This window comes from Lathyrus oleraceus, chromosome 7, assembly GCF_024323335.1.
Source record: "Lathyrus oleraceus cultivar Zhongwan6 chromosome 7, CAAS_Psat_ZW6_1.0, whole genome shotgun sequence".
NCBI lineage: Eukaryota > Viridiplantae > Streptophyta > Magnoliopsida > Fabales > Fabaceae > Lathyrus > Lathyrus oleraceus.
In genome coordinates this window covers 548,807,592-548,831,021 of record NC_066585.1, presented here as the reverse complement: position 1 = coordinate 548,831,021, position 23,430 = coordinate 548,807,592, and the positions used below count along the sequence as shown (strand labels likewise).

General features: G+C 33.8%; 2 protein-coding genes across 4 annotated transcripts in view; one reads left to right on the top strand and one right to left on the bottom strand.

The window, feature by feature from the left end:
• The window catches only part of LOC127107418 (beta-glucosidase 11), an 81,248-nt gene extending 77,956 nt beyond the window's left edge, over positions 1-3,292 (bottom strand). The window contains exons 1-11 of one of the 3 annotated variants that reach the window (XM_051044694.1): positions 3,016-3,292; positions 2,845-2,914; positions 2,686-2,741; positions 2,520-2,595; positions 2,230-2,301; positions 2,031-2,118; positions 1,697-1,952; positions 1,257-1,372; positions 498-715; positions 332-363; positions 153-240 (exon numbers count right to left, since the gene is read on the bottom strand). In XM_051044694.1, coding sequence (XP_050900651.1) covers positions 153-240; positions 332-363; positions 498-715; positions 1,257-1,372; positions 1,697-1,952; positions 2,031-2,118; positions 2,230-2,301; positions 2,520-2,595; positions 2,686-2,741; positions 2,845-2,914; positions 3,016-3,162 — 1,219 coding nt within the window. In that variant the 5' untranslated portion in view covers positions 3,163-3,292. Of the gene's footprint in view, positions 1-152; positions 241-331; positions 364-434; positions 716-1,256; positions 1,373-1,696; positions 1,953-2,030; positions 2,119-2,229; positions 2,302-2,519; positions 2,596-2,685; positions 2,742-2,844; positions 2,915-3,015 lie in introns of all 3 variants that reach the window. The other 2 variants (XM_051044695.1, XM_051044693.1) reach the window with 2 other exon arrangements.
• A 9,895-nt stretch (positions 3,293-13,187) lies between these two features.
• On the top strand, positions 13,188-13,796 carry LOC127104956 (secreted RxLR effector protein 161-like). The gene has a single exon (XM_051042091.1). It carries the CDS (start codon positions 13,188-13,190, stop codon positions 13,794-13,796), a length of 609 nt encoding a protein of 202 aa, XP_050898048.1.
• Positions 13,797-23,430: the final 9,634 nt, after the last annotated feature.

The window sequence follows — 23,430 nt, the reverse complement described above, 5'->3', positions numbered from 1 at the left end:
ACTCAAAACATATATACAAGTTTATTATGTATTAAGTATTTAATTAAGTCATAAGACTATAGTTATTCGACATTGTTGAAAAGCTATCTTATATTCATTCCTACAGAAAAGGATTGGGAAACTTTCCAAATGTTTATGTAAGGAAGACATACCAATTTCATGAATATAAATTGGAAAATTTCCATAATCATTCTTCAATGAGTGAAGCAGCCCTTCCAAAACCCAAGGTATAACCGGTATCTAAACAAACCAATGAGCAGTAAGTGGAATTTATCGAAGCTTCAATGATCAAAAAATAAACGGAACTTCAAAGAAGATACTCTAATTTTACCTCATCTGTAGGTGTACCAATTCCAGGGTAGGCTACAAATAGGGAGAGAAAAAACATCAGGGCATAGAATAAGAGACGCTCATGTGAACTTTACTTGTTTAACCTCAATATATAACTGGTTATATAATCAAAATCGGTGCAGTAAATGGTGCAGAAATAATCATACGTTTAAACTCTACAGCCATATCTGATGCATAGCTATTCTCTTTTTGCAGGCTTTTCGGGTTGTTCTTAACATATAATGAATAGTAAAAATTGAATCCAAGGAAGTCAATTGAGCCCTTAACCAAATTTGATTCTCTGGCAGTGAAGTAAGGAAGCCTTGAGCCAACATCATTTTTCATGGAGTCGGGATACTCTCCAAAAATGAAGGGATTCATATACCTATCACAGCAAAGAAAAATGAAAGATAAAATTAGGTCTAGTAATTCATAATTGTATAAAGAAATAGCTACGCCTATTAAGGTAGTGAGTAAATTAGAAAATTGGTCCTTTAAATTGTGTGAATCGCTTTAATTTTTGTGAATTGGCAAATACATCAATATTCTACTATTAGAAGCAATGAGAGGGGATTGTCTGTAGTGACATTACTCTCTAGTAATATCTGAATCATGCATAAGAAATGGAGAGAGAGGAGTAAAGGAAGAAAGAGATAAATTTCAATGGTGACGATTAAAACTGGAAAGAAATCCAGTAAAACTTAACCGGAAGGGAACCATCCCCTAGAAGCTATGATGTGACACATTGCACGGTAATCTCACAATAAAACCAAATCAGCAGGTACTAATTGCAATTGTATAAGGACTAAATATGGGCAAACTAATCTCCAAGAGACCAAAAGTTCATGCATAATCTAAAATGGTCAAATAAAATTACGATGACAACATATTTAAGCCATAGATATCACAATCAAAATGTTACTTACCACCCAATTAAGAAGTCTTGGGCTCTTTTAGCAGCAATTATGTCTTCACTAGTATTTGTTAGTGGAAGTAAACCAAAACCAAGGAGATTAAAACCAATAAGTCCCCTTTGCTTGGCCTGCAAGTTACCATTGGTAGCATTTTTTAAATAAAAAATACTTTGATTATAATGAAAATGATATCATAATTATGCAATGTTGTCAAAAATAGCAGCTATAGCTTATATTTCACAAAAACACTATAGCATATTGGAATATAAACAAATCTCTATAGTTCTCTGATACACTCTTTAATACAAATATTATCGAATAGAAATTATAGCAGAAGCAGCATTGCAACGGTGTACCATAGTAGAATTTAAACAGGTAATTATTTCCGTGATTGGCAACACTGTAACTATGCTACAAAATGTGAAAAGCTTTAGATGCGTGACAAAGTTTACCTTGTACTTCGTCCTATAAAGTTTTGCAGCTGATGCATGTGCTAACAACATATGATGAGTTACCAAGTATGGCTCTGTTGAAGAATTGCCTTTGGAGCAGTTAGAGATAGAGGAAGATGAACACCTTTGAGGTGGTAAGGATCCTTCATCATAACCTTCTACAGATTCCACATTTCCTTCATTCAAGGTAGTCCAATGTTTAACTCTATCTCCAAACTCTCTAAAGCATACATCTGCATATGCTGTGAAGTCCTTTCTGCATGAAAACATATATAAAATAATATCTAACAAAAGATGGTCATGTTATTAGGAAAGTTTAGTTCGTGAACCGTACATAATTCTTCGGCTAACCCATCCTTCATATTCATCTTCGAGTGTTTGTGGTAGATCCCAATGATGCAATGTAACATGTGCTTGGATTCCTTCAAATGAAGGGGGAAAATAGCAGAATATGAACAAACGACTATTTTTTGCAATCTACGAGTGACAACAGTGATTGAACTTTACAAAGTAAATATAGTTTGCAAAAGAACCTTGGCTTGTTAGTTCATTGATAAGTTTGTTGTAATATTCCAATCCCTTGGGATTTATTGGTCCTCTCCCATCTGGTATTAGAATGAAATCAAGGTTAGAATAACAAACAGTTGATGCAAGAAGGTTCATTAATTGCTCTTAAAGAGGTTCATTAATTGCTCCATAATCACACAAAGTACAATCAACTTTTGACATTATTTTATAAACTAGTTTTGATTCTGATGCTAGAATAACTACTTGTCTTGCTCCAAGATCGCGAATGCATCTAAGCCCGTTTAGTGGGTCATACCTGGAATAAGTCTTGACCATGATATAGAAAATCTGTAGGCATCTAAGCCCATTTCCGCCATGAGTTTGACATCATCCTACATTAAATGAAAGATGAGTATGAGAGATTTGAAATATTCTATGGTTGGAAATTTGGAATACATATAAAACATGTTTCTAGTGCATACCTTATACTTGTGATATTGATCAGATGCAATGTCACCATCTCCCTTGAATCGTCCTCCTATAAATTTAATTGAAACGAAGAATTTCATCTGTGTAACTATGACTTTATAACATGATTAATTGAAGATACTAATATGAAGAATATAAATAAGAAAGAGCACCACTGCCGGCATGTGTAAAGGTATCCAATATGCTTGGTTTCCTGCCATCTTCATTTGCTGCACCTTCAACCTTTGATATCATCCCAATTTCAACATAAAAAAGTAGCTTTAGAATGAAAAATTAGTATTGAATGAATAGATCAAACAGTTGGCATGCAGAAAAAGATGAACCTGATAAGCAGAAGTTGAAGCACCAAACAAGAAGTGAGGAGGGAAATCACTTTTGGTCAGAGCATTAGCAACAGAAGCTATTGATACCAATAAAATTGCACCTAACAACTTCATCATCACTGCAAATGAATTAGACTTCATCAACATTATTAACAATTAACTCTCGATTTCACCAATAAATATAACACAATGTTCCTTACGTCTCTAACAAATGGAATCTAAATAAATAATAGTATAATTAATGCCTCTCCCATGTGGTGTATATAACATACCATTCAAAATAAATAAATGCACGGAAGTAAACTACTACTCACACATGCTATATATCATTGGGTTTATCAGTTTTTTTATTTTATTGTATAATAGTATAATTAATGTCTCTAGATTTAACAAATGAAATCTAAAAAGATAATAGTATAATTAGTGCCTCTCCCATGTGGTGTATATAATATACCATTCAAAATAAATAAATGCACTAAAGTAAACTACTACTCTTACACATATATATTTTTGAGATACACATTATAATTATCAGGAATACTATTCTTACCCTCTAACTTACACCTACACCGCATGCACTCTTTACAAATATAGTGAACAGTACCATGAACAATAAACCGTACATGAACAGTTGCGTGAACGGTGTGTGCGCGTGAACAGATTATTCAAAATTAAGTTTTACCAAAACCGTACATGAACTGTGCGTGCGCAAGAAAATAGGTTATACCAAAATTAAGTTTTGTCTTTATATATTACTAGCCTCTAGACGGACACAATACACATTATTGAAAATATAAGTGATATTTTTTATTTAAATATAATTTTTTTAAATACAGCATATAGAAATTATTAGAAATTATTAGTAGAAAGTTACGTGAAAGTTAATAATAGTGGTTTTATTGGAAGTTATTAGGTAAATTACACAATAAAATAAGGGAGAAAATGATAGAAAAATAGGTTACATAAAAAGAAAGTATTCCCTTTATATATCGTTCAAAATCTTAAAAAGATTTAAATAATATAAAAAAATGTTTCTTACAGTTTATTAAATAAATAAATAAAAATATTAACAAAGATATTAAGTGACATTATTGTTTAATAGGAATGTCAACCATGAAATCAAAATAAAAAAAGATTAAAGGTAGTGCATTGTCCGTATAATTTTTTTTACACCATCATCCAATTGAATTATAACATTCTGCCATGTCATAATAGTATTTTAAAATTTAATGCGTGATTTGACGGGATACACATATCTGATTGATTGATAGTGTAAAAATATTTTACGTTGTATAGTCTTTTTTCTCAATAAAAAATATCTCTTGTTTCACTATAAAATAAATTTTAATAGTCAACAATATATATTGTAAACTAGTGAGTACACATCAAATTTGATATTACAAAAATATAATTGAACGAATTAAATATAATAGATAAATATTTGAGTTTCTGACAACAAAATTTCTTTAAAAATTATATCGTGGAAGATAAATTTCGATATTTAAAATTGTGTGTTCTTGAGAGTCAAATTCTATAAAAATATTTTGTCATATTCTTATGACAAAAGATATAAAAGACATATTAATTATGATAATACAATAAGTATTTTACAAAATTATCATACTATTTTTTTCTTAATTTTCTTTTTCTATTAATACAATATCATAACATTTATGTCCCACTAATGATTCCACTAATTTTAATAACAACCGCTTTTAAAGTATTAGAAAAGGAAATAATTAAAAAATTGATGGAGTGTGCATGAGAAACATAAATAAAAAAAAACACACACAAAAAGATATTTAATAAGTACACATTGGAATAATGCTATGTACAAGCAATTTTTAAATTGTTCCGACAATTCTTTTCAACTTGTTAAGGAGAAAACCTCCCATATAAACCGTGGCGGAGCCAGATAAAAAAATTTGAGATGACCGCTAACGTAAAATAAAGATTATAAATAAAATATAAATAGTATTTTAAATAAAACAATAAAGTTAAAATAAATACAAAGTTAATTACTAAAAAATTAAATTACATGACTTAAAACTACCTTAAAGTAATGCTTTACGCGTTCCGAGTGATTTGAAATCGTCAATAATTGAGTCCGAACTAATGCTTGCACTAATCTCCCTTTCAATATATACTGTCATGCTATCTCCAAGAAACCCATCATCCATCTTGTTTCTCAACTTAGTCTTAATAATTTTCATTGCTGAAAAAGACCTCTCAGTTGTGGCCGTAGAAACGGGAAGAGTCATGATAAGACGAAGTAGTCTATCAATCAAGAAGTAAGTTTCAGCCTGTCCAAATGCAACCAAACATGAACATAATTCTTGAATAGTTGATAAATTATTCAGGTTTGATGCTTGACGAGCAACAAATAATGTTGGAGTTGAAATTGCAAATTATTCTTCTCTTGATCACTAAAATCCATAGGATAATATTTTTCAACTAAAGAACAAATAGTATCAATGCTAAAAGCTTTATATCCATCCTTAGGAGATAAAGAACAAGAAAGAGTTAACAAATCCATTGCCTGCTCACTGAATCTGCTATTCAACTCTTGTAACTGTTTGTCAATGGTAGTGAAAAAGATTTCAACTTTAAAGTAATGTTGAATTGTGACTTGATTCTCTTCAAGACGGGAGCGTACAAATCTTGTTGTTGAATGAACATCATTAAGATCAGGAATCTCAATACCATGCTTTTCACAAAAAGATACCATTTTAGTAAACAATATATCCCAACCATTTTCTCTCAAACCTTGAATAAGATGTTTTGTTGAACAAACGAAGTTCATAGCATTAACTACATCTTGATTTTTTTTGTAAGGCTTGACAAAACATATATGTTATTCCCATGATTTCTTTCATCAAGTGCAAAATAAATATAAAATCAAATGCCTTCAAGTAATTGTAACAACTATTTGCATCCCCACGTGTATCATAACTCCCTCTATCTTTTGCAAATTTTTTAAAAACTAAACAAGTTGCTCCATACATGTTTATCAAGCTAGAAATTGAATCGTAATGTGATCCCCAACGAGTATCTCCATCTCGTTTCAATGTACCAACTTGATTTGCATCTTTACCAGTTACAATCTCATCAATCTCTAACAAATAAGCAATTTCTTCTAATTGGGCAGCTTGTAACTCATCATGACGCTTTGTAGAAGAACAAACAACATTCACAACAAAGATCAGCTTCTCAAAAAATTTATGAACAGGGTTGACTTCTCTTGATGATGTAACTAATGCAAGTTGCAATCGATGAGCAAAACAATGAACATAGTATGCATAAGGACAATCCTTCATAAAGAGGGCTTATAAACCATTCCATTCTCCTCTCATATTGCTAGCATCATCATACCCTTGGCCACAAATGTTAGAAACATCAAGGTTATATCGAGAAAGTATATCACATATTGCTTCCTTAAGAGTTAAAGATGTGGTGTCTTTAACATGTTCCACATCAAAAAATCTCTCTTGTATTAAATCAACTTTATCAGCAAATCTTAATACAAGAGTCATTTGTTCCTTTTTTGACTCATCATGAGCTTCATCAACAACGATACAAAATTTGGAATCACCAATTTCATCACGAAACTCTTTTTCACCCTACTAGAAAGAATTTGCAAGAGCTCTTTTTGAATTTGATGTGAAGTATACTTGCAATTTTGTGGAGCATTTTCCAACACAACTTTTGCAACTTCATCATTGTAGGATGCTAAAAGTTTCAATAACTCAAGAAAGTTACCTTGATTTCTTGATTTGCTACTTTCGTCGTGACCCCTAAAAGCACAAGCTTGTAGTGTTAACCAACGAACAATGTCAATTGAAGTCTTGAGTCGTAACCGATTATTCATTCTTTGACTTGAACTTTGCACTGGAATAACATTTCTAATATGACCATCTTGATTCAACAAGTCTTGACAAACTTTCATTGCATTGTTGTGTGGTGAGCAAGGATCCTTCCCTATGTGTTTAAGAAAGGAACAATGTTTTCCATTCCTAACTTTCTTCCAATTTCTAAAACCCATAGAAATAAAGACAAGTGATCCGGGACGTCCACTTAGTTTTTTGCTAAAAAGGTAACATGGTAAGCAATATGCGGCATCTTCAGATGGTGAATATTCTAACCATGATGGAAATATGCTAAACCAAGTATGTTGAAACCTTCTCGGATGATCCTCGTTACCGGATAAAGGATAGTTTTCTAAATGAATTTGATATGGACCCCATTTTAGATAAGCTCTTCGTATTGCATCCACTTGATTTGGTGGATATTGTCAAATCAGAGGACGCTTTCCAGGATCGCGTTCCAAAGAATTTTCAAAACCATAATGCTCTTCAATTGTTGGATTCTCAAGAACTGTTTCAGATTCGGATGTCGGGATTATAATTTCTTCATCTCTCTCTTCTCTTTCAATTTCACATGCTTCCCTTTTGAAAAACGAATCAATTTTCCTATTATTCATCTTTACTCTTCCTATAATATCATATCAGATCCAAAAATCGATTTAGAGAACATAAAAATTAAAAGAGAAAAAAATTAATAAACTTAATTAATCAACTTTAATCCGTTTTCAAATACCGGTAACTTCACTATTAGAAATTAGCAGCAACAATGATTAAATAAACCTTATTACAATGTATAATTATATTTGTAAATTATAGTGTTATGAATTGGCTTAATAAACCTCATATAGATTATTTTAACACATCAAGAAAGAAGAACCCTAAAAATCTCAAAAACACAAATCAAGCAATCACTTTAATTTGTTACTTTTTATAAAAGAAGAATGAATAAAGTTTTTTACCTGTTAGATGCCGATCACTTTAATCTGTTCCGATTCCGGTGCCGGTAGCAAACCCATATGAGAAAGAAAGGAAAGGTATGAACTTTTTACCTTATCTATATTTTAACCTAATTTTGAATGAAAAAGAAAAAATAAAAATTAATTTTAATTTAAAATAAAGATGTTTTAGTAATTTAATATATATGAATTAAAAAAAATAAAAAGTTGAGGGGTGGCCGTGGCCTTCCCACGTCCCCCCTCAGTTCCGCCACCGCATGTAAAGGAGAAAAACTCCCATGTATTAATTTTTTATTTAATGGTATGATGAGAAGTTAGAATAGAAAAACTGAAATGATATTCCACGTAAGAAAATAACTGCATTTGATTTAAAATTTTGAATTTCATAAAAAATGAGTTACACCAAAATAAGATTTTGCCTTTATATATATATACGTCTGTCCGTTTTTTCAATAAATATACATGAAAATATATACGATATTGTTTTATTTAATATTAATTTTAATTGGAAGTTATATAAGAAGTTAATAGTAGGAAGTTATGTAAAAGAAGATAACAGTGATTTCAATAGAAGTTATTAGAAGTTATTATGTAAGTTATATAAGGGTAAAATTGGTAGAAAAATAGGCTACACCAAAACCAAGTTCTCCCTTTATATATTGTTATAGAATACTAGCGTTCAGATGAGCACCCCGTGCCCATCTTCCCGCTATTTTTAATATGCACAACAGAGAAAAATAAATGTTTATTTTTCTTTTTATGAAGTTTCTATTGTACATTGCATTAAAAATAATATTATTACACTTTGAAAATGTTAAACAAAGATATTCAAAATTATATCGAAGTATACAAAGTACTATTGATACTATGTAAAATTAATAGTAAGTAGTGTAATATAGTTTTGTTTACCTTATAAAGATTCGAATCAATGCTTCATACATTCATTTGTCAATGCGCTATTGAGATTTTAAAAACTACAAATACATGATGAAATATCATAACATCAAAGAAATACATTCAAAATATTTGACTCGTTTGAATATAATATGGTTTATTGTGACACAAATAAATGTATACCTGGAGAATGAAGATGCTTTGTTTTAGTCTAAATTTGGTAGAACAACAACTATGATTTGTTTATGAATTACCTGGATTTCTAGTAAAAAAGGAAAACAGTGGACTTACTAAATATATATAATTTTATTTACATAAACCACTAATAGAAGTTAAATTAATGCATTCAAAAATGTTCTAGAATAAAAATATTCTTAAATGAATAAAATAAAGCTCTCTCTCTCTCTCTCTCTATGTCTCTCTGTGTGTGTGTGTGTGTGTGTGTGTGTGTGTGTGTGAGTGTGTGTCTGTGTGTGCGTGCGCGCGTGTTTGTGTGTGTGTGTGTGTGTGTGTGTGTGTGTGTGTGTGAGGGAATAAATATTTCGTTTCATTTGTGGATGATGAGTTCACAAGGATGAGATGGGTATCCCTTATAAAGTTCAAACACGAGGTGCTTGCTGAATTTAAGAAATTTAGAATCAAGGCTGAGAAATAGAGTGGTCAGACTCTAAAGATTCTCAGAACTGATGGTGGAGGTGAGTATAACTCTATAGAGGTCAAGAAGTTATGTAAGGAGAATGGAATTTAGCATGAAGTGACTGCTATATATACTCCTCAACATAATGGTCTTGCTGAAAGGAGAAACCGAACTTTGCTTGATATAACAAGGAGTACGTTGAAGGAGAAGAAGCTTCCTAACACTTTGTGGGGAGAAATTGTTGTCGCTACAACATATATGCTCAACAGGTGTCCAACTAAGAAGCAGGAGGAAATTGTTCCTTTTGAGAGGTGGACTGGAGATGAGTAAAGTGTGAGTCATTTCATAGTATTTGGTTTTGTCTGTTATAAATACTTTCCAAATGCTACTAGAAAGAAGTTGGATGATAGAAACAAGGTGATGTTTGTAACACCCTTCTAAAATACCCCAAATATTTAATTAAAAATAACAATATGTATCTATCAGAGTAAATATGCAATTAAGGGTGTCACACAAGATTTCACACTATTCATCAAAGTAGCTTGTCATGCTCATTTATTTATCAAATAAAACAGTTGCATAATACGCAGCGGATAGAGATCAAATCGATCATTCAAAACATGCAACATACTACATGTAAACCGGTTCAACAATCAATAACACAATTAAAATGTTCCCTCCCGATGTTACATCTATCAGAGCATGACCCACTAAGGAGACTACACTAGACTCCAAGCACTAACTTCTACTCAATCACTGCTCGTTACCTGAAACAAATAGTTGTAAGGGTGAGTTCCTCAATCGATATAATAAGCATTATAAAATATCATGTCATGTTAAGTAATTTAACACATTAATCACCCTAATCATATCACACATTCAGTAACGGCACATCAACCCAATTATCATACTCAATACCAACACAATTCATACTCATACTCAATGTCAACACAACCACACGTATAATATTGGAATACATCCATTCATATTATACGCCATACATACATTATGCAATGAGACTCCACACATGCGGTACCGACTATTCTTGAACATATAGTTCAAGCTCACCGATCAATCCAGATACGGCTACTAAGCTCACTAGTCCCACTCATTTGAGACCTAGTGACTCACTCACTAATTCCTCACTATGGGAATTAGCTACAGCCCCAAAGGCTATGTTATGCACACTAATCACCTAGCATGCAAACATCAACAACAAATCCACAATGATTCACTCACTAATTCCTCACTATGGGAATTAGCTACAACCCCAAGGGCTATGCTATGCACGCTAATCATCTAGCAATGCAACATCAACGACAATCCACAATGGACATATGCTCACATTCTAAGCCATACAATAGTCCATTCACAAATACATGCATAATATATACATTCACAGCATTATGCATACCATCAGACATCATCAACACATGTATCAAAACATCATATCATGTCAAATAATTAATCACAGTATTAGCACACTCTACTAATACCCTTACTGCTCAAGACAACGGGAAATAATCCCTATTACATCGTACACCAATATAGGCAACCATCAATTTGGCACACAACATTTTAAATAACAATTTTTCCACTTTGCAACAGTGTTAACCGGTTAACGCCCTGGGTTAACCGGTTAACGCAGGCAGAACACGCTTCCTGGCAATTCACAACAGTGTTAACCGGTTAACGCCCTGGGTTAACCGGTTAACGCAAGCAGAACAGCAGATTCTCAGAAACACAACAGTGTTAACCGGTTAACACCCTGGGTTAACCGGTTAACGCAGACAAAACAGCAAATTTACACAATTCAAAACAGTGTTAACCGGTTAACACCCTGGGTTAACCGGTTAACGCAAGACAGAAAGCTGTTCCTGCGCTAACACAAGGCAGAATGCAGAATTTCCGCATTTTCCGCCGTTGGAGGACTTCCGGACCTCCGATTCCAATTCCGTGAAAAGCTATACGTTCGGGAAATCACTACCCATCCGATTACCGATTAAATTTCAGATTTAACACAACTTATTCATCACAATTTTCAGCATTCCTAATCCCAATTAGGGTCAATTCAACGGTTTATTACTACCCATTACATGCTAACCCATAATACCCATTAAACGACGATAAACCCCCCTTACCTGAGTTAATCCGGCAACTTTGAGCTTCAAGCTTTTCCGTCCTCCAACCCTTGCTCTCTAGCTCTTCCTCTTGCCCTTTCTCCACTTTCTCAATCGCTTCTCTGTTTCACGTGAAAACCTTTTCTTTACCAAATGGGACTCTTTTTCCTTATTTCACACTTATATATTTTCCACTTTATTTTATTATCCCAATAATAATAATAATTCAATAATTCCAAAATAATAATAATAATAATCCAATTATCTAATTAAATTAATAAATACTTTATTAACTTAATTTAAATAATTACCATATTATTATCGGGGTGTTACAATGTTACTGGTGGGGTATCACAATACAAGTGCTTATAATCTTTATTGTCCATTTACTAATAAGGTTGAAGTCATCATAGATGTTGTTGTGAAAGAGTCAAAAGTATGGGATTGTAACAAGTCTCAATCCAACTCCGGCGCAGAGTTAACTTCTGAAGATGTTGATTCTAATTCTGAAGATGAGTCAGAGCCTGAAAATGATTTTGAGAGTGAGTCAGAATCAGAAGGCGAGAATGATTTTGAAGAAGAATCTGATTCTGATCCAGATTCTGATGGTGACTCAGATTCTGGTGGTAGTCCAGATTCTGGGGATATTCTAGATTTTGAAGGTGGCCATGCTTCTGAAGTCGGTACTTCTGGAGTTCCAACATCTGATACCGTTCCATAATCAGAATGTTCTGAACAAGTTCATAGGCCACAAAGAATTAGAAGCATTCCGAGAAGGTTTGTAGAGTTTGACATGCTGCAAGATACTGAAGTAGATTCTGAAAGGGAAGTTATTCAGTGTGCCATGTTAGTAGACTTTGAACCTGTGAGTATGGAAGAAGCTCTCAAGCAAAAAGTTTGGCTGAAGGCCATGAAATAAGAACTTGATGCCATAGAGAGAAACAAGACTTGGAAGCTGGCAGAACTTCCAAAGAACAAGAAAGCCATCAACGTGAGATAGGTTTATAAGGTGAAGCTAAAACCAAATAGATCAATTGGAAAACACAAAGGAAGGTTAGTTGTGAGAGGTTTTCTGTAGGAACCTGGGTTAGATTACTTTGAAGTGTTTGTGCTTGTAGTAAGACATGAAACAATCAGGTTGGTGATTGCGATATCTTCTAATAGGAATTGGCCTCTAATACATTTAGACGTGAAATATGCATTTCTGAAGGGTCCTTTAGAAGAATAGGTTTATGTGTCACAACCTCTTGGATTTGAGAAAAATAATCAGGAAGGGATGGTGTATAGATTACACAAAACTTTGTATGGGCTGAAGCAAGCCTCTAGAGCTTGGAATCTGAAAATTGATTCATTTTTCAAGAAGCAGGGATTTCAGAAATGTGAGATGAAGTATGGTGTCGATGTTCAACATACTTCTGAAGGCAATATGATTTTGGTGTGTCTGTATGTCGATGACATATTGCTAATAGGAAGTTGTGAACATGAGATAGCTAAGTCAAGAAAGAGCTGAAGAATAAGTTTGAGATGACTAATCTAGGAAGTATGGCTTACTTTCTAGGGATGAAGGTTATGTACTCTGAGAAAGGCATAATTTTACATCAGCTGAAATATGAACTTGAGCTTCTGAAGAGATTTGAGCTGCTGAATTGTAAAGTTGTTATCACACCTACTGATACAAATCAGAAATTGGATTCTGATTCTGATGGATGATGTAGATGCGAAAATGTTAAAGCAATTAGTAGGGTCTATGAGGTATTTTTGTAATACCATACCTGATATTTGCTATGCAATTGGAATGGTGAGTGGGTTTATGAGTAAATCGAAGTGGTCTCATTACGAAGCTATTGTTAGAATTCTGAGGTATATAAAGGGAACTCTGAAGTATGGAGCTTTGTTCCTTTCTGGTGCTGATAATGGCTCAGAACTTCTGAGCTACTCAGATTTTGATTGGTGTGGAGACAAAGTTGACAAAAGAAGTACTTCTAGATATTTGTTTAAGTTTCTGGCAAGTCTTATTTCTTGGTGTTCCAAGAAGAAACCAATTGTTGCTTTGTCAACTTGTGAAGCAGAATATATTGCAGGTGTTGTGACTTCATGTCAAACTGTGTGGCTTCTGAATTTACTGCAGGATCTAAAGATCAAAGTAAACAAACCTCTGAAGTTGATGATTTATAACAAATTTATAATCAATCTTGCCAAGAACCCAGTGCTGCATGGGATAAGCAAGCATATTGAGACTAAATATCACTTTATGAGAAATCGGGTTCAGAATGGAGTGCTAGAAGTTGTGCATTGTAGCATCCAGAAGTAACTGACATATGTTCTGACGAAAACGATCAAGACTGATCAACTTATCCGCTTGAGGGATGTGATTGGTGTTGTTAGTTTTAGTTAAGCTGAATGTGAATAAAGAGATAGTGTTAGAATTAATTCATATTTTTAGAAACTTGTTGATAAAGTTTGTTTGAGGGTATTTTAATATTTCTCCTAAAGTCCCACTTGTATTTAAGTAAGTGAGTGGTGTGAACAAATTGTACCTTTATTTCTTTTACAGTGTGTTTGCATTATTTTTATAACTGTCTTGAGTAGTTGAAGTTTGTTATTATTCTCTCTCTCTTCTCTCTTGTTTGTTTTGTTCATCTTTATCACCTTGTGCACCAACATAGAGAAACCATTCCCATATTATATTGGTAAGCAGTATATGATTTGTCTTTCTAAACTTTGTAATTTCATCTAACTAAACAAGACTGCATGACAATGTACTTATGATAAGTGTATAAAATGATAATTATAAGGAAATAATTTTGAGAATAAGATTAATGGATATAGTAGAATTTTAGTGCTCAAAAGAACATAGTTGTGTGAATAAGAGAGAAATCACATGTTGTCACAACAAATTCTGGCACTTGAAAATCTAAACTATGATTTTTAAGTCCTTCTCCAGAATGATGTTTTTAAGGATTCAAAAGGTTTAAAAGTGGTATTATTTTATTTAATATTTACATACTCCGAGTTAAAAATGCTTAAACTTTAAAGTTTCACTCATACCTTATTGTCATTTGACTCTATGTACTCACTTAAAACGATTGAGTTTTCTTCAACAAAAGAGAGAAAAACAAAAGTACTCAAACTGTTGAATAAACTTTAATGTTATAGTTAATGAGTTTTATTAATAAGTTAATGGAGAGATTTGGAAGGTCAGGAGATAGTGGCCAAATTAATAGTATTTACTAATTATTATGTTTCCTAGAATAACTGAAGTTTCTGATTCTGTATAAAGACCAAGATTGTACTCTAATGAAAAACAGAAGTTACAAAAAACTCGCTTTCTTCTGTCAAATTGGCATCAGAGCTTATGGCAAACATGATGAATCAAATGTCGTTGCCACGGCTAACAAAGTTAAATTACGAAAATTGGAGTATCCAAATGAAAGCTCTTCTCGGATCTCTAGACGCGTGGGAGGTGACCAAAGATGGGTTTGAAGAACCAACATATATTGTGGGATATACGTCAGCTCAAAATAAGGCGTTGAAAGAGACGCGATCGAAGGATAAAACGGCATTATACATGCTGTTTAGGGTTGTTGATGAATCAGGCTTCGAAAAGATTGCCGGTTCGACTACGTCGAAAGAAGTGTGGGACACGCTAGAGAAAGTGTTCAAAGGAGCAGATCGAGTAAAGCAAGTTCGACTCCAAACTCTTCGTGGAGAATTGGAGAGGATGCAAATGAAGGATTCAGAAAATGTATCTGACTACATCACGCGTGTACAAAAGGTGGTGAACCAACTCACCAGAAATGGCGAAACAGTAACTGATGCACGAGTTGTTGAAAAGATTTTGAGATCTTTAACAGATAAATTTGAGAATATTGTGTGTGCAATAGAAGAGTCGAAGGACCTTTCGACGCTCTCAGTCGAAGAGCTTGCTGGTTCCCTCGAAGCACACGAACAACATAAGATGAAAAAGAAGGAAGAAGGAGTAGAGGACGCAAATCAAACCAAGGAGCAAATCAAAGACGAAAAGGCACTTTTTTCTCAAAATTTTTGAGGAAGAGGACGTGGTCGTGGAGGACGTGACAGTGGTCAAAGTGGTAGAGGCAGCAACTTCGAGAGAGGACAGTCGAGCCAGCAAAATTGGCGTGGCAGAGGACGTGGTCAAAGAGGTGGTAGGTCGAACCATTCCAACTTTGAATGCTACAAGTGTGGCAAGTATGGTCATTATACGAAGGATTGTAACTCATTCAAATGCTATAACTGTGATAAAGTGGGACATCTTGCAAAAGATTGTCGAATCGAAAAGAAGGTAGAAGAAACAACCAATCTAACTTTGGAAGCTGAAGCAAATGAAGGTTTTCTCTTGATGGCTCAAAATGAGATCAACTCAAATGACAATGTTTGGTATCTTGACTCAGGAGCAAGTAACCATATGTGTGGTCACAAACACTTGTTTAAAGAAATGAGAAAGATTGAAGATGGAAATGTGTCTTTCGGAGATGCATCGAAAGTGAAGGTCGAAGGCAAGGGAACGATCCGTTACTTGCAGAAGGATGGGTTGATTGGATCAATTCAAGATGTTTATTGTGTACCAAATCTTAAGACCAACATCTTGAGTTTGGGACAACTTACAGAAAAAGGTTATTCGATACTTATGAAAGAACAAATACTGCATTTGAAGAACAAGCTGGGACATCTGATTGCTCGTGTCGAAATGGAGAGAAATCGAATGCACAAATTGAATCTGATAAACGTTCGAGAAAAATGTTTACAAGTAAATGTCGAAGACAAAGCGTCACTATGGCATCTACGCTTTGGTCATCTACATCATGTTGGTTTAAAAAGGTTGGCGAAAAAGAACATGGTGCATGGACTACCGGATATGGATTATGAAGGAAAGTTCTATGAAGAATGTGTGCTTAGCAAACAAACAAGAACTTCATTTCAAAAGAAGGCAGAATATCAAGCTAAGCATATCCTTGATTTGATTCACACCGACATATGTGGGCCAATCACGCCAGAATCTTTCAGTAGAAAAAGATACTTTATTTCCTTTATCGACGATTACTCACGGAAGACATGGGTTTATTTCTTGAAAGAAAAGTCTGAAGCATTCGAGGTGTTCAAAAGGTTCAAAGTAATGGTGGAGAAGGAAACTGACAGGCACATTAAAGCGGTTCGATCTGATAGAGGTGGTGAGTATACTTCGACAGCCTTTATGAAGTATTGTGAAGAGCATGGTATAAGGAGATGTCTAACTACAGCATACTCACCTCAACAAAATGGGGTGGCTGAAAGGAAGAATCGAACAGTCCTTGACATGGTTCGTTCAATGCTTAAAAGCAAGAACATGCCAAAGGAATTTTGGGCAGAAGTTGTATAATGTGCCATTTATGTTCAGAATCGATGTCCACATTCAAAGTTAGAAGATCAAACACCACAAGAAGCATGGAGCGGACAGAAGCCAACAGTTTCTCATCTCAAAGTATTTGGAAGTGTGGCTTATGCACACATACCAGATCAACGAAGAACGAAACTTGAAGACAAAAGTCAGAAATACATACTCATTGGGTATGATGAGAAAACAAAAGGGTACAAGCTATTTGATCCCATAAGAAAGAAGGTGATAGTGAGTAGAGACGTTCGAATAAACGAAGCAAGTAAGTGGGACTGGAATAGTTCGACAGAAGCTATCGTCGAAGTTGAAGAATCATTTGTCGTTGTACCACCAAACATTTCAACAAAACTTGAAGATTCTGACAATGAAGATGAACCTACACAACCCAGAATGCGAAGTTTGCAAGATCTGTATGATTCGACAAGTGAAGTGCACCTTGTATGTCTCTTGGCAGATGCTGAAAACATCAGTTTTGAAGAAGCAGTACGAGACAAGAAGTGGAAAAGTGCCATGGACAAAGAGATGGGGGCGATTATCCACAACAACACTTAGGAGCTAGTTGAATTGCCAAAAGGTAGTCAACCCATTGGTGTAAAGTGGGTATTCAAGAAAAAGATTAACGCTCAAGGAGAAATAGAATGATACAAAGCGAGACTTGTTGCGAAGGGATACAAACAGAAAACAGGAGTTGATTATGACGAAGTATTTGCACCTGTTGCAAGAATGGAGACAATTCGATTACTCATATCTCAAGCTGCTCAATTCAAATGGCCAATATTTCAAATGGATGTCAAAACAGCTTTTCGGAATGGTGTACTAGAAGAAGAAGTATATGTTGAACAACCACTCGGGTACATGAAAGCTGGAGAAGAGAAGAAGGTACTGAAATTGAAGAAAGCGCTATATGGGCTGAAGCAAGCACCGCGAGCATGGAACACACGTATCGACACATATTTCAAGGAGAACTGGTTCGAGCAATGTTCGTACGAACATGGCCTCTATGTGAAGAAAAATGGAAAGAATGTATTACTTGTTGCTCTCTATGTCGATGATCTTATTTTTCTGGGCAGTAATGATCAGATGATAGAAGAATTCAAAAGCACAATGACACGTGAATTCGAGATGACAGACTTAGGCCTGGTGAGATTCTTTCTTGGTCTAGAGGTTCGACAAGAAGAAACAGGAATCTTCATCTCACAAGAAAAATATGCAAAAGAAATCTTGAAAAGATATAAGATGGAAAGCTGTAATCCGGCTTCGACGCCAATGGAACCAGGAACAAAGTTGTCGAAACTTGATGGAGGAGAACGTGTCGAAGCAGGAAAATATCGAAGTTTGGTAGGAAGTCTTCGCTATCTCACATGTACAAGACCAGATATCTCATTAAGTGTAGGCATTGTAAGTCGATTCATGGAGGAGCCAGTTTACACACATTGGAAAGCATTGAAGCGAATTCTGAGGTACATCCAAGGAACAGTGTCACTTGGGATGTTCTACTCGAATTCAGACAAATACAAGTTGGTTGGTTACTCTGACAGTGATTGGTGCGGAGACATAGACGACCAAAAAAGCACTTCTGGATATGTGTTTTTCATGGGAAGTACTGCATTTACTTGGCTTTCTAAAAAGCAGCCGATAGTAACACTTTCAACATGTGAAGCAGAATATGTAGCAGCATCCTGGTGCGTTTGTCATGCAATATGGCTCAGAAGATTGATGAGTAAAATGGAGCTAGAACAGAAAGGTGCAACAATAATACAAGTTGACAACATGTCAGCAATTGAGTTAGCAAAGAATCCAGTAAACCATGAAAGGAGCAAACACATTGACGTTCGCTTCCACTTCATTCGAGAACACGTGAAGGAAGGAAATGTCGAATTGAAGCATGTAGCAAGTAAGGACCAAGCAGCAAACATTTTCACAAAACCACTATCAAAAGAAATCTTCGACAGAGGCAAGAAATTGATAGGCATGATGAATAGAAGAAACATTTAAGTTTACAGAGGAATTTTGTTCAATATACTTTAATGTTATATTTAATGAGTTTTATTAATAAGTTAATGGAGAGATTTGGAAGGTCAAGAGATAGTGGCCAAATTAATAGTATTTACTAATTATTATGTTTCCTAGAATAGCTGAAGTTTCTGAGTCTGTATAAAGACCAAGATTGTACTCTAATGAAAAACAGAAGTTACAAAAAACTCGCTTTCTTCTGTCACAAACTTCAATAATGATATTATTGCGATAAAAGAAGACAAATAAAGAAGACAAATCAGAACATTAGATTATTGCGTAAGACAAATAAAAAACAAACCAGAACATTAGATTGAAGAATCTAAATACCCCAATAATGAACTTGTAACATAAATCAATCATTGTGTGATTCGCATTCCATATTTTTTCCTCTGCAAATTGTACTTTTCTCTTTTCTATCACCAATTTTTCTTATGTAGTCTCCTTTCTTCTCCATCTTTGAATTCTATGGATATCATCTTCTCTGCTGCATTGTCTATTTTTTTCTCTAACTTATTAACTTTGAAAATTACCAAATTATGTAGCACATCAATGAGTATGTAAATATTAATTTGAAATAATGTTTGAGAAAGAAGTCAGGTACCAGAGTCATGAAAGAAGGAAGGTCTTCATTCACGTTTGCACTTTTCACAATGAAAATGATATCTCATTTCTTGATTCAATTCATTATGGGGTAAGAAAACGCTTTCCAAAATTTGAACAGTTGAAGAAAACAGTTTCCATAAGAAAATACACACTCATAATTTGAACAATTGTTCTTCCAAAATTCTTCTTAAAAGATGTTGCATGGGAATGATTTGAAGATGTGATGTGTTGTGAGAAAAAAATTGCATCTATTAAGTTGTCAAGAATCATGTTTCATGGTATTTTGAAAGACTATGATGTTGAAGTTGTTGTAGGAAGAGTAATAAAATCCTTTAACATTAATTGCATCTCAGGAAACATTGGAATCTAGTCTATGTATTTGAGCAAGAAAAAATCTAAACAATATGTTTGCCATGATAAAATATATAATTTGTTCTACTAAAACTCATAATAGGTATGGTCACAAAATTTTTGGATATATAATCAACACGTGTAGATTCAGGATTAGGACCATATCCTTAATGCACATCATATGTATAATTCCTCTATCCATAAGCAAGCAAACCAAACCTGCATAAAGATAATGGTAATAAAATGTATATAAATCATTCTCAGATAGTCTTTTTCTAATCTTTGTTACTCTCCAAATTATTTATTTTCTCTCAAATTTCTCATATTTTTTTCTTGTGATATTAGTATACAACAATTAAAGAAATAAGAAGAGAAAAGATTGTTCAAGAGGTTACATTTAGGAAAAATGGTTATTGGATATTTAGTAGAGATTAAGTTTATGAAAAGAAATTTTGTAACCGTAATATGAAACACAGAAGAAAAGCAAATTGCCTTGTCACCACCATACTGAGGATATTTTTTTTAAATATCCAATTTAAAAAAAAAATCCAAAAATACCCTATATTTCAAAAAAATTATAAAAATGGCCATTTTTGGCCCTAAATTGGCCTTAGGCGCCACCCTAGTTGGCGCCTACCCTTAAGGGTAGGGCAAGTCGCCACTAGGAGTGGCGCCAACCCTTTAAATTTTTTTTTAAAATCTTTTTTAAGTTATTTTAAATTTATTAACTTATATTTATTATAAATTATATTAATTTATATTAATACATATATATAAATAATATTATTTACAAGATATATATATATATATATATATATATATATATATATATATATATATATATATATATATATATATATATATATATATATATATATATATATATATATTAATTTAATTTATGAGTAATTAATATTATTTATAAATTTTTGGGAGAATTAGGGTTAATCATGTTAAGGTTAATTAATCAATTATAATTAGGGTTTATTGATCGGTTATAATTAGAGTTTGGTAGTTATGATCTAATTCAAACCCTAATTCCCCATAAGACTAATTAATCAAGTGCGACACTAATTAGGGTTAAGTAGATTGGTGTACAACCTAGATCTTTTCATATAAATAAAGTGTTATTTTCTTGCATTTTCTTCACCACTATTTCCTATCACTTTCTCTATCAATTTGAGTTCATGGCATCCCCAAGACCGTCGTCATGGCAGCGAACATCATCAAGGCGGCCGGATCCTGAACCAGTAATCTTAAAAAGGGATGGGCATGTTATTTTCCCAGGCCCCCCAATGTCTTTGGAACCTTGGCATCTTAAAAAAGTCAGCCACCAGTGGTATGCCTAGAATTGGAAGGAATTTGCAAAGGAGTTCCGTAAAATGTGTAACACCCCTTTTTCTACCCCAAATTATTTATCATATAATCAGAGTAAATAAACACGCATATAAAGAAAAGGGCGTCACATCGACGTTTTCAAAAGTTAAAGCTTTCAAAAACCAACAATACACCTGGTCATTCAAAATAACACATTTCACTCCTCATGAATATTCAAGCAATATGCGTTCGCAGCGGAAAATAAAGAATACTCATGTAATTCATAATATGATCCATGTCCCATACCATGATCATCTCTCAATAATCACTTTAAATAAAATAAAACAATTAATGACATAAAGCATATCAAAATAAGATATGAGTTCAATACCACTAATCTACCCAGTGTTACATGACCAGAGCATTGACTCATTACCTAATTTCAAACTAAATACGGAAACTCTCCAGCTAATCTTGAGCGAGCTACCGTCCACCTACTCCAGCAATACTACTTTGTAGTATCTGCACGATACCCATGTAAAGGTAACATTCAAACAGAAAGGGTGAGAATTCCAATCATTATGAAATAGCATAATAAGGCACAATGAATTAAAACAACGATTCAAGAATTCATCACACTTTGTATAATCACATCAATAATATTAACCAACAATCATCTCAATATTTCAAACATGCATCGCATCCCCATCAACACACGCATTCAATGATCACATAACTATAGACGACTCAATGCAAGACAATGTGACTCTATGCATGTGGTACCTCAATGTGAACTCAAAGTTTCACCGCTTTCCGATTCAATATCTAGAATCCAAGCCACGCTTCCGACCCGGACAAGACCAAAGCCCTACGTCTGTTTCCAATGAAGGATCACCGCTTAATACTACGCCTAATCCCAATTAAGTATTAACGTCTGCTACGTCTGTTTCCAATGAAGGATCACCGCTTAAATACTACACCTAATCCCAATTAAGGATTAACGTCTGCTACGTCTGTTTCCAATGAAGGATCACCGCTTAATACTACGCCTAATCCCAATTAAGGATTAACGTCTGCTACGTCTGTTTCCAATGAAGGATCACCGCTTAACCACTTCCACAATGAAGTCAACCATGCTATGAATGAATGCACACATACTAACACATATGCAATTAACCAATTCATGTTACCACATGAATAATATCAACAAACAACAACAACTCATCAACATCTTAACATCATCGACATAACAACATAATTATCACGCAATCATATTACAACAATGCAACGATTCATCAACCAAACGTATAACCCAATATAATTATCAATACAATAGGCATGTGAATATTATTAAAACATATTAACAATCAATACCATGTTTTAGGTATTAGCATTAGCTTTCTAACGCTTCGAACGCCACCAAAATCGGACTTACGAGTTAAAAGTTATGATCAAAACCGTGCACGAAGGCATTACTAAAAATTGTTGTTTATTAAATTTTCCAACATAATTTTCATCTTCTTCAACCCCCAGAACGTCCATGAAATAATCTCCAAAATTATTTCATTCCTGAAACAAAGTTACAGTCCTCTGTTTTAGCTATCCAACACTTCGAACGACACTCGATTTGGACTTACAGATCAAAAGTTATGACCAAAACGATTTCGACAATAAAATATAAAAATAGGCCGCGAGTGTGACGGACAACATGCAGAATTTTCCGCGGTTTTCATCGTTGGAGGACTTCCGGACCTCCGATTTCAATTCCGTAAAAAGCCAAACGTTCAGAAAATTATAACTCACACCATACTCCAATTATATAACGTTAATTTGTAGTTTTAACACAATCAATCACCACAATCAAGCATAATCATCAAAACCTAACAATCCTAAAATCATGCAAATTAGGGATTTTAACCTAAACATACATCTACCCATTGACCCAATCATACTAATCCATAATAATAAGGATTCCCCCCTTACCTTGTCAATTTGATGGAACTCTTGACTCCTCTCGTTTTTCCTCTCCTCTTTCTCTATTGCTTTCAGTGCTCAAGTGAATTCTAATTCTCACTTCCTTCACTCTTACTATTTATAATAGTATTCTAGTTGGGTTTAAATCATCTAATTTAATCACTAGGCCCAATAATACCTAATATTTAAATGCCTCTATTTAAATTCAAATAATTAACCACTCACTATGCACACTAAGTTAATTAATAATTATTTAATTATATCTCATATCAACTAAATAATTAATTACCAC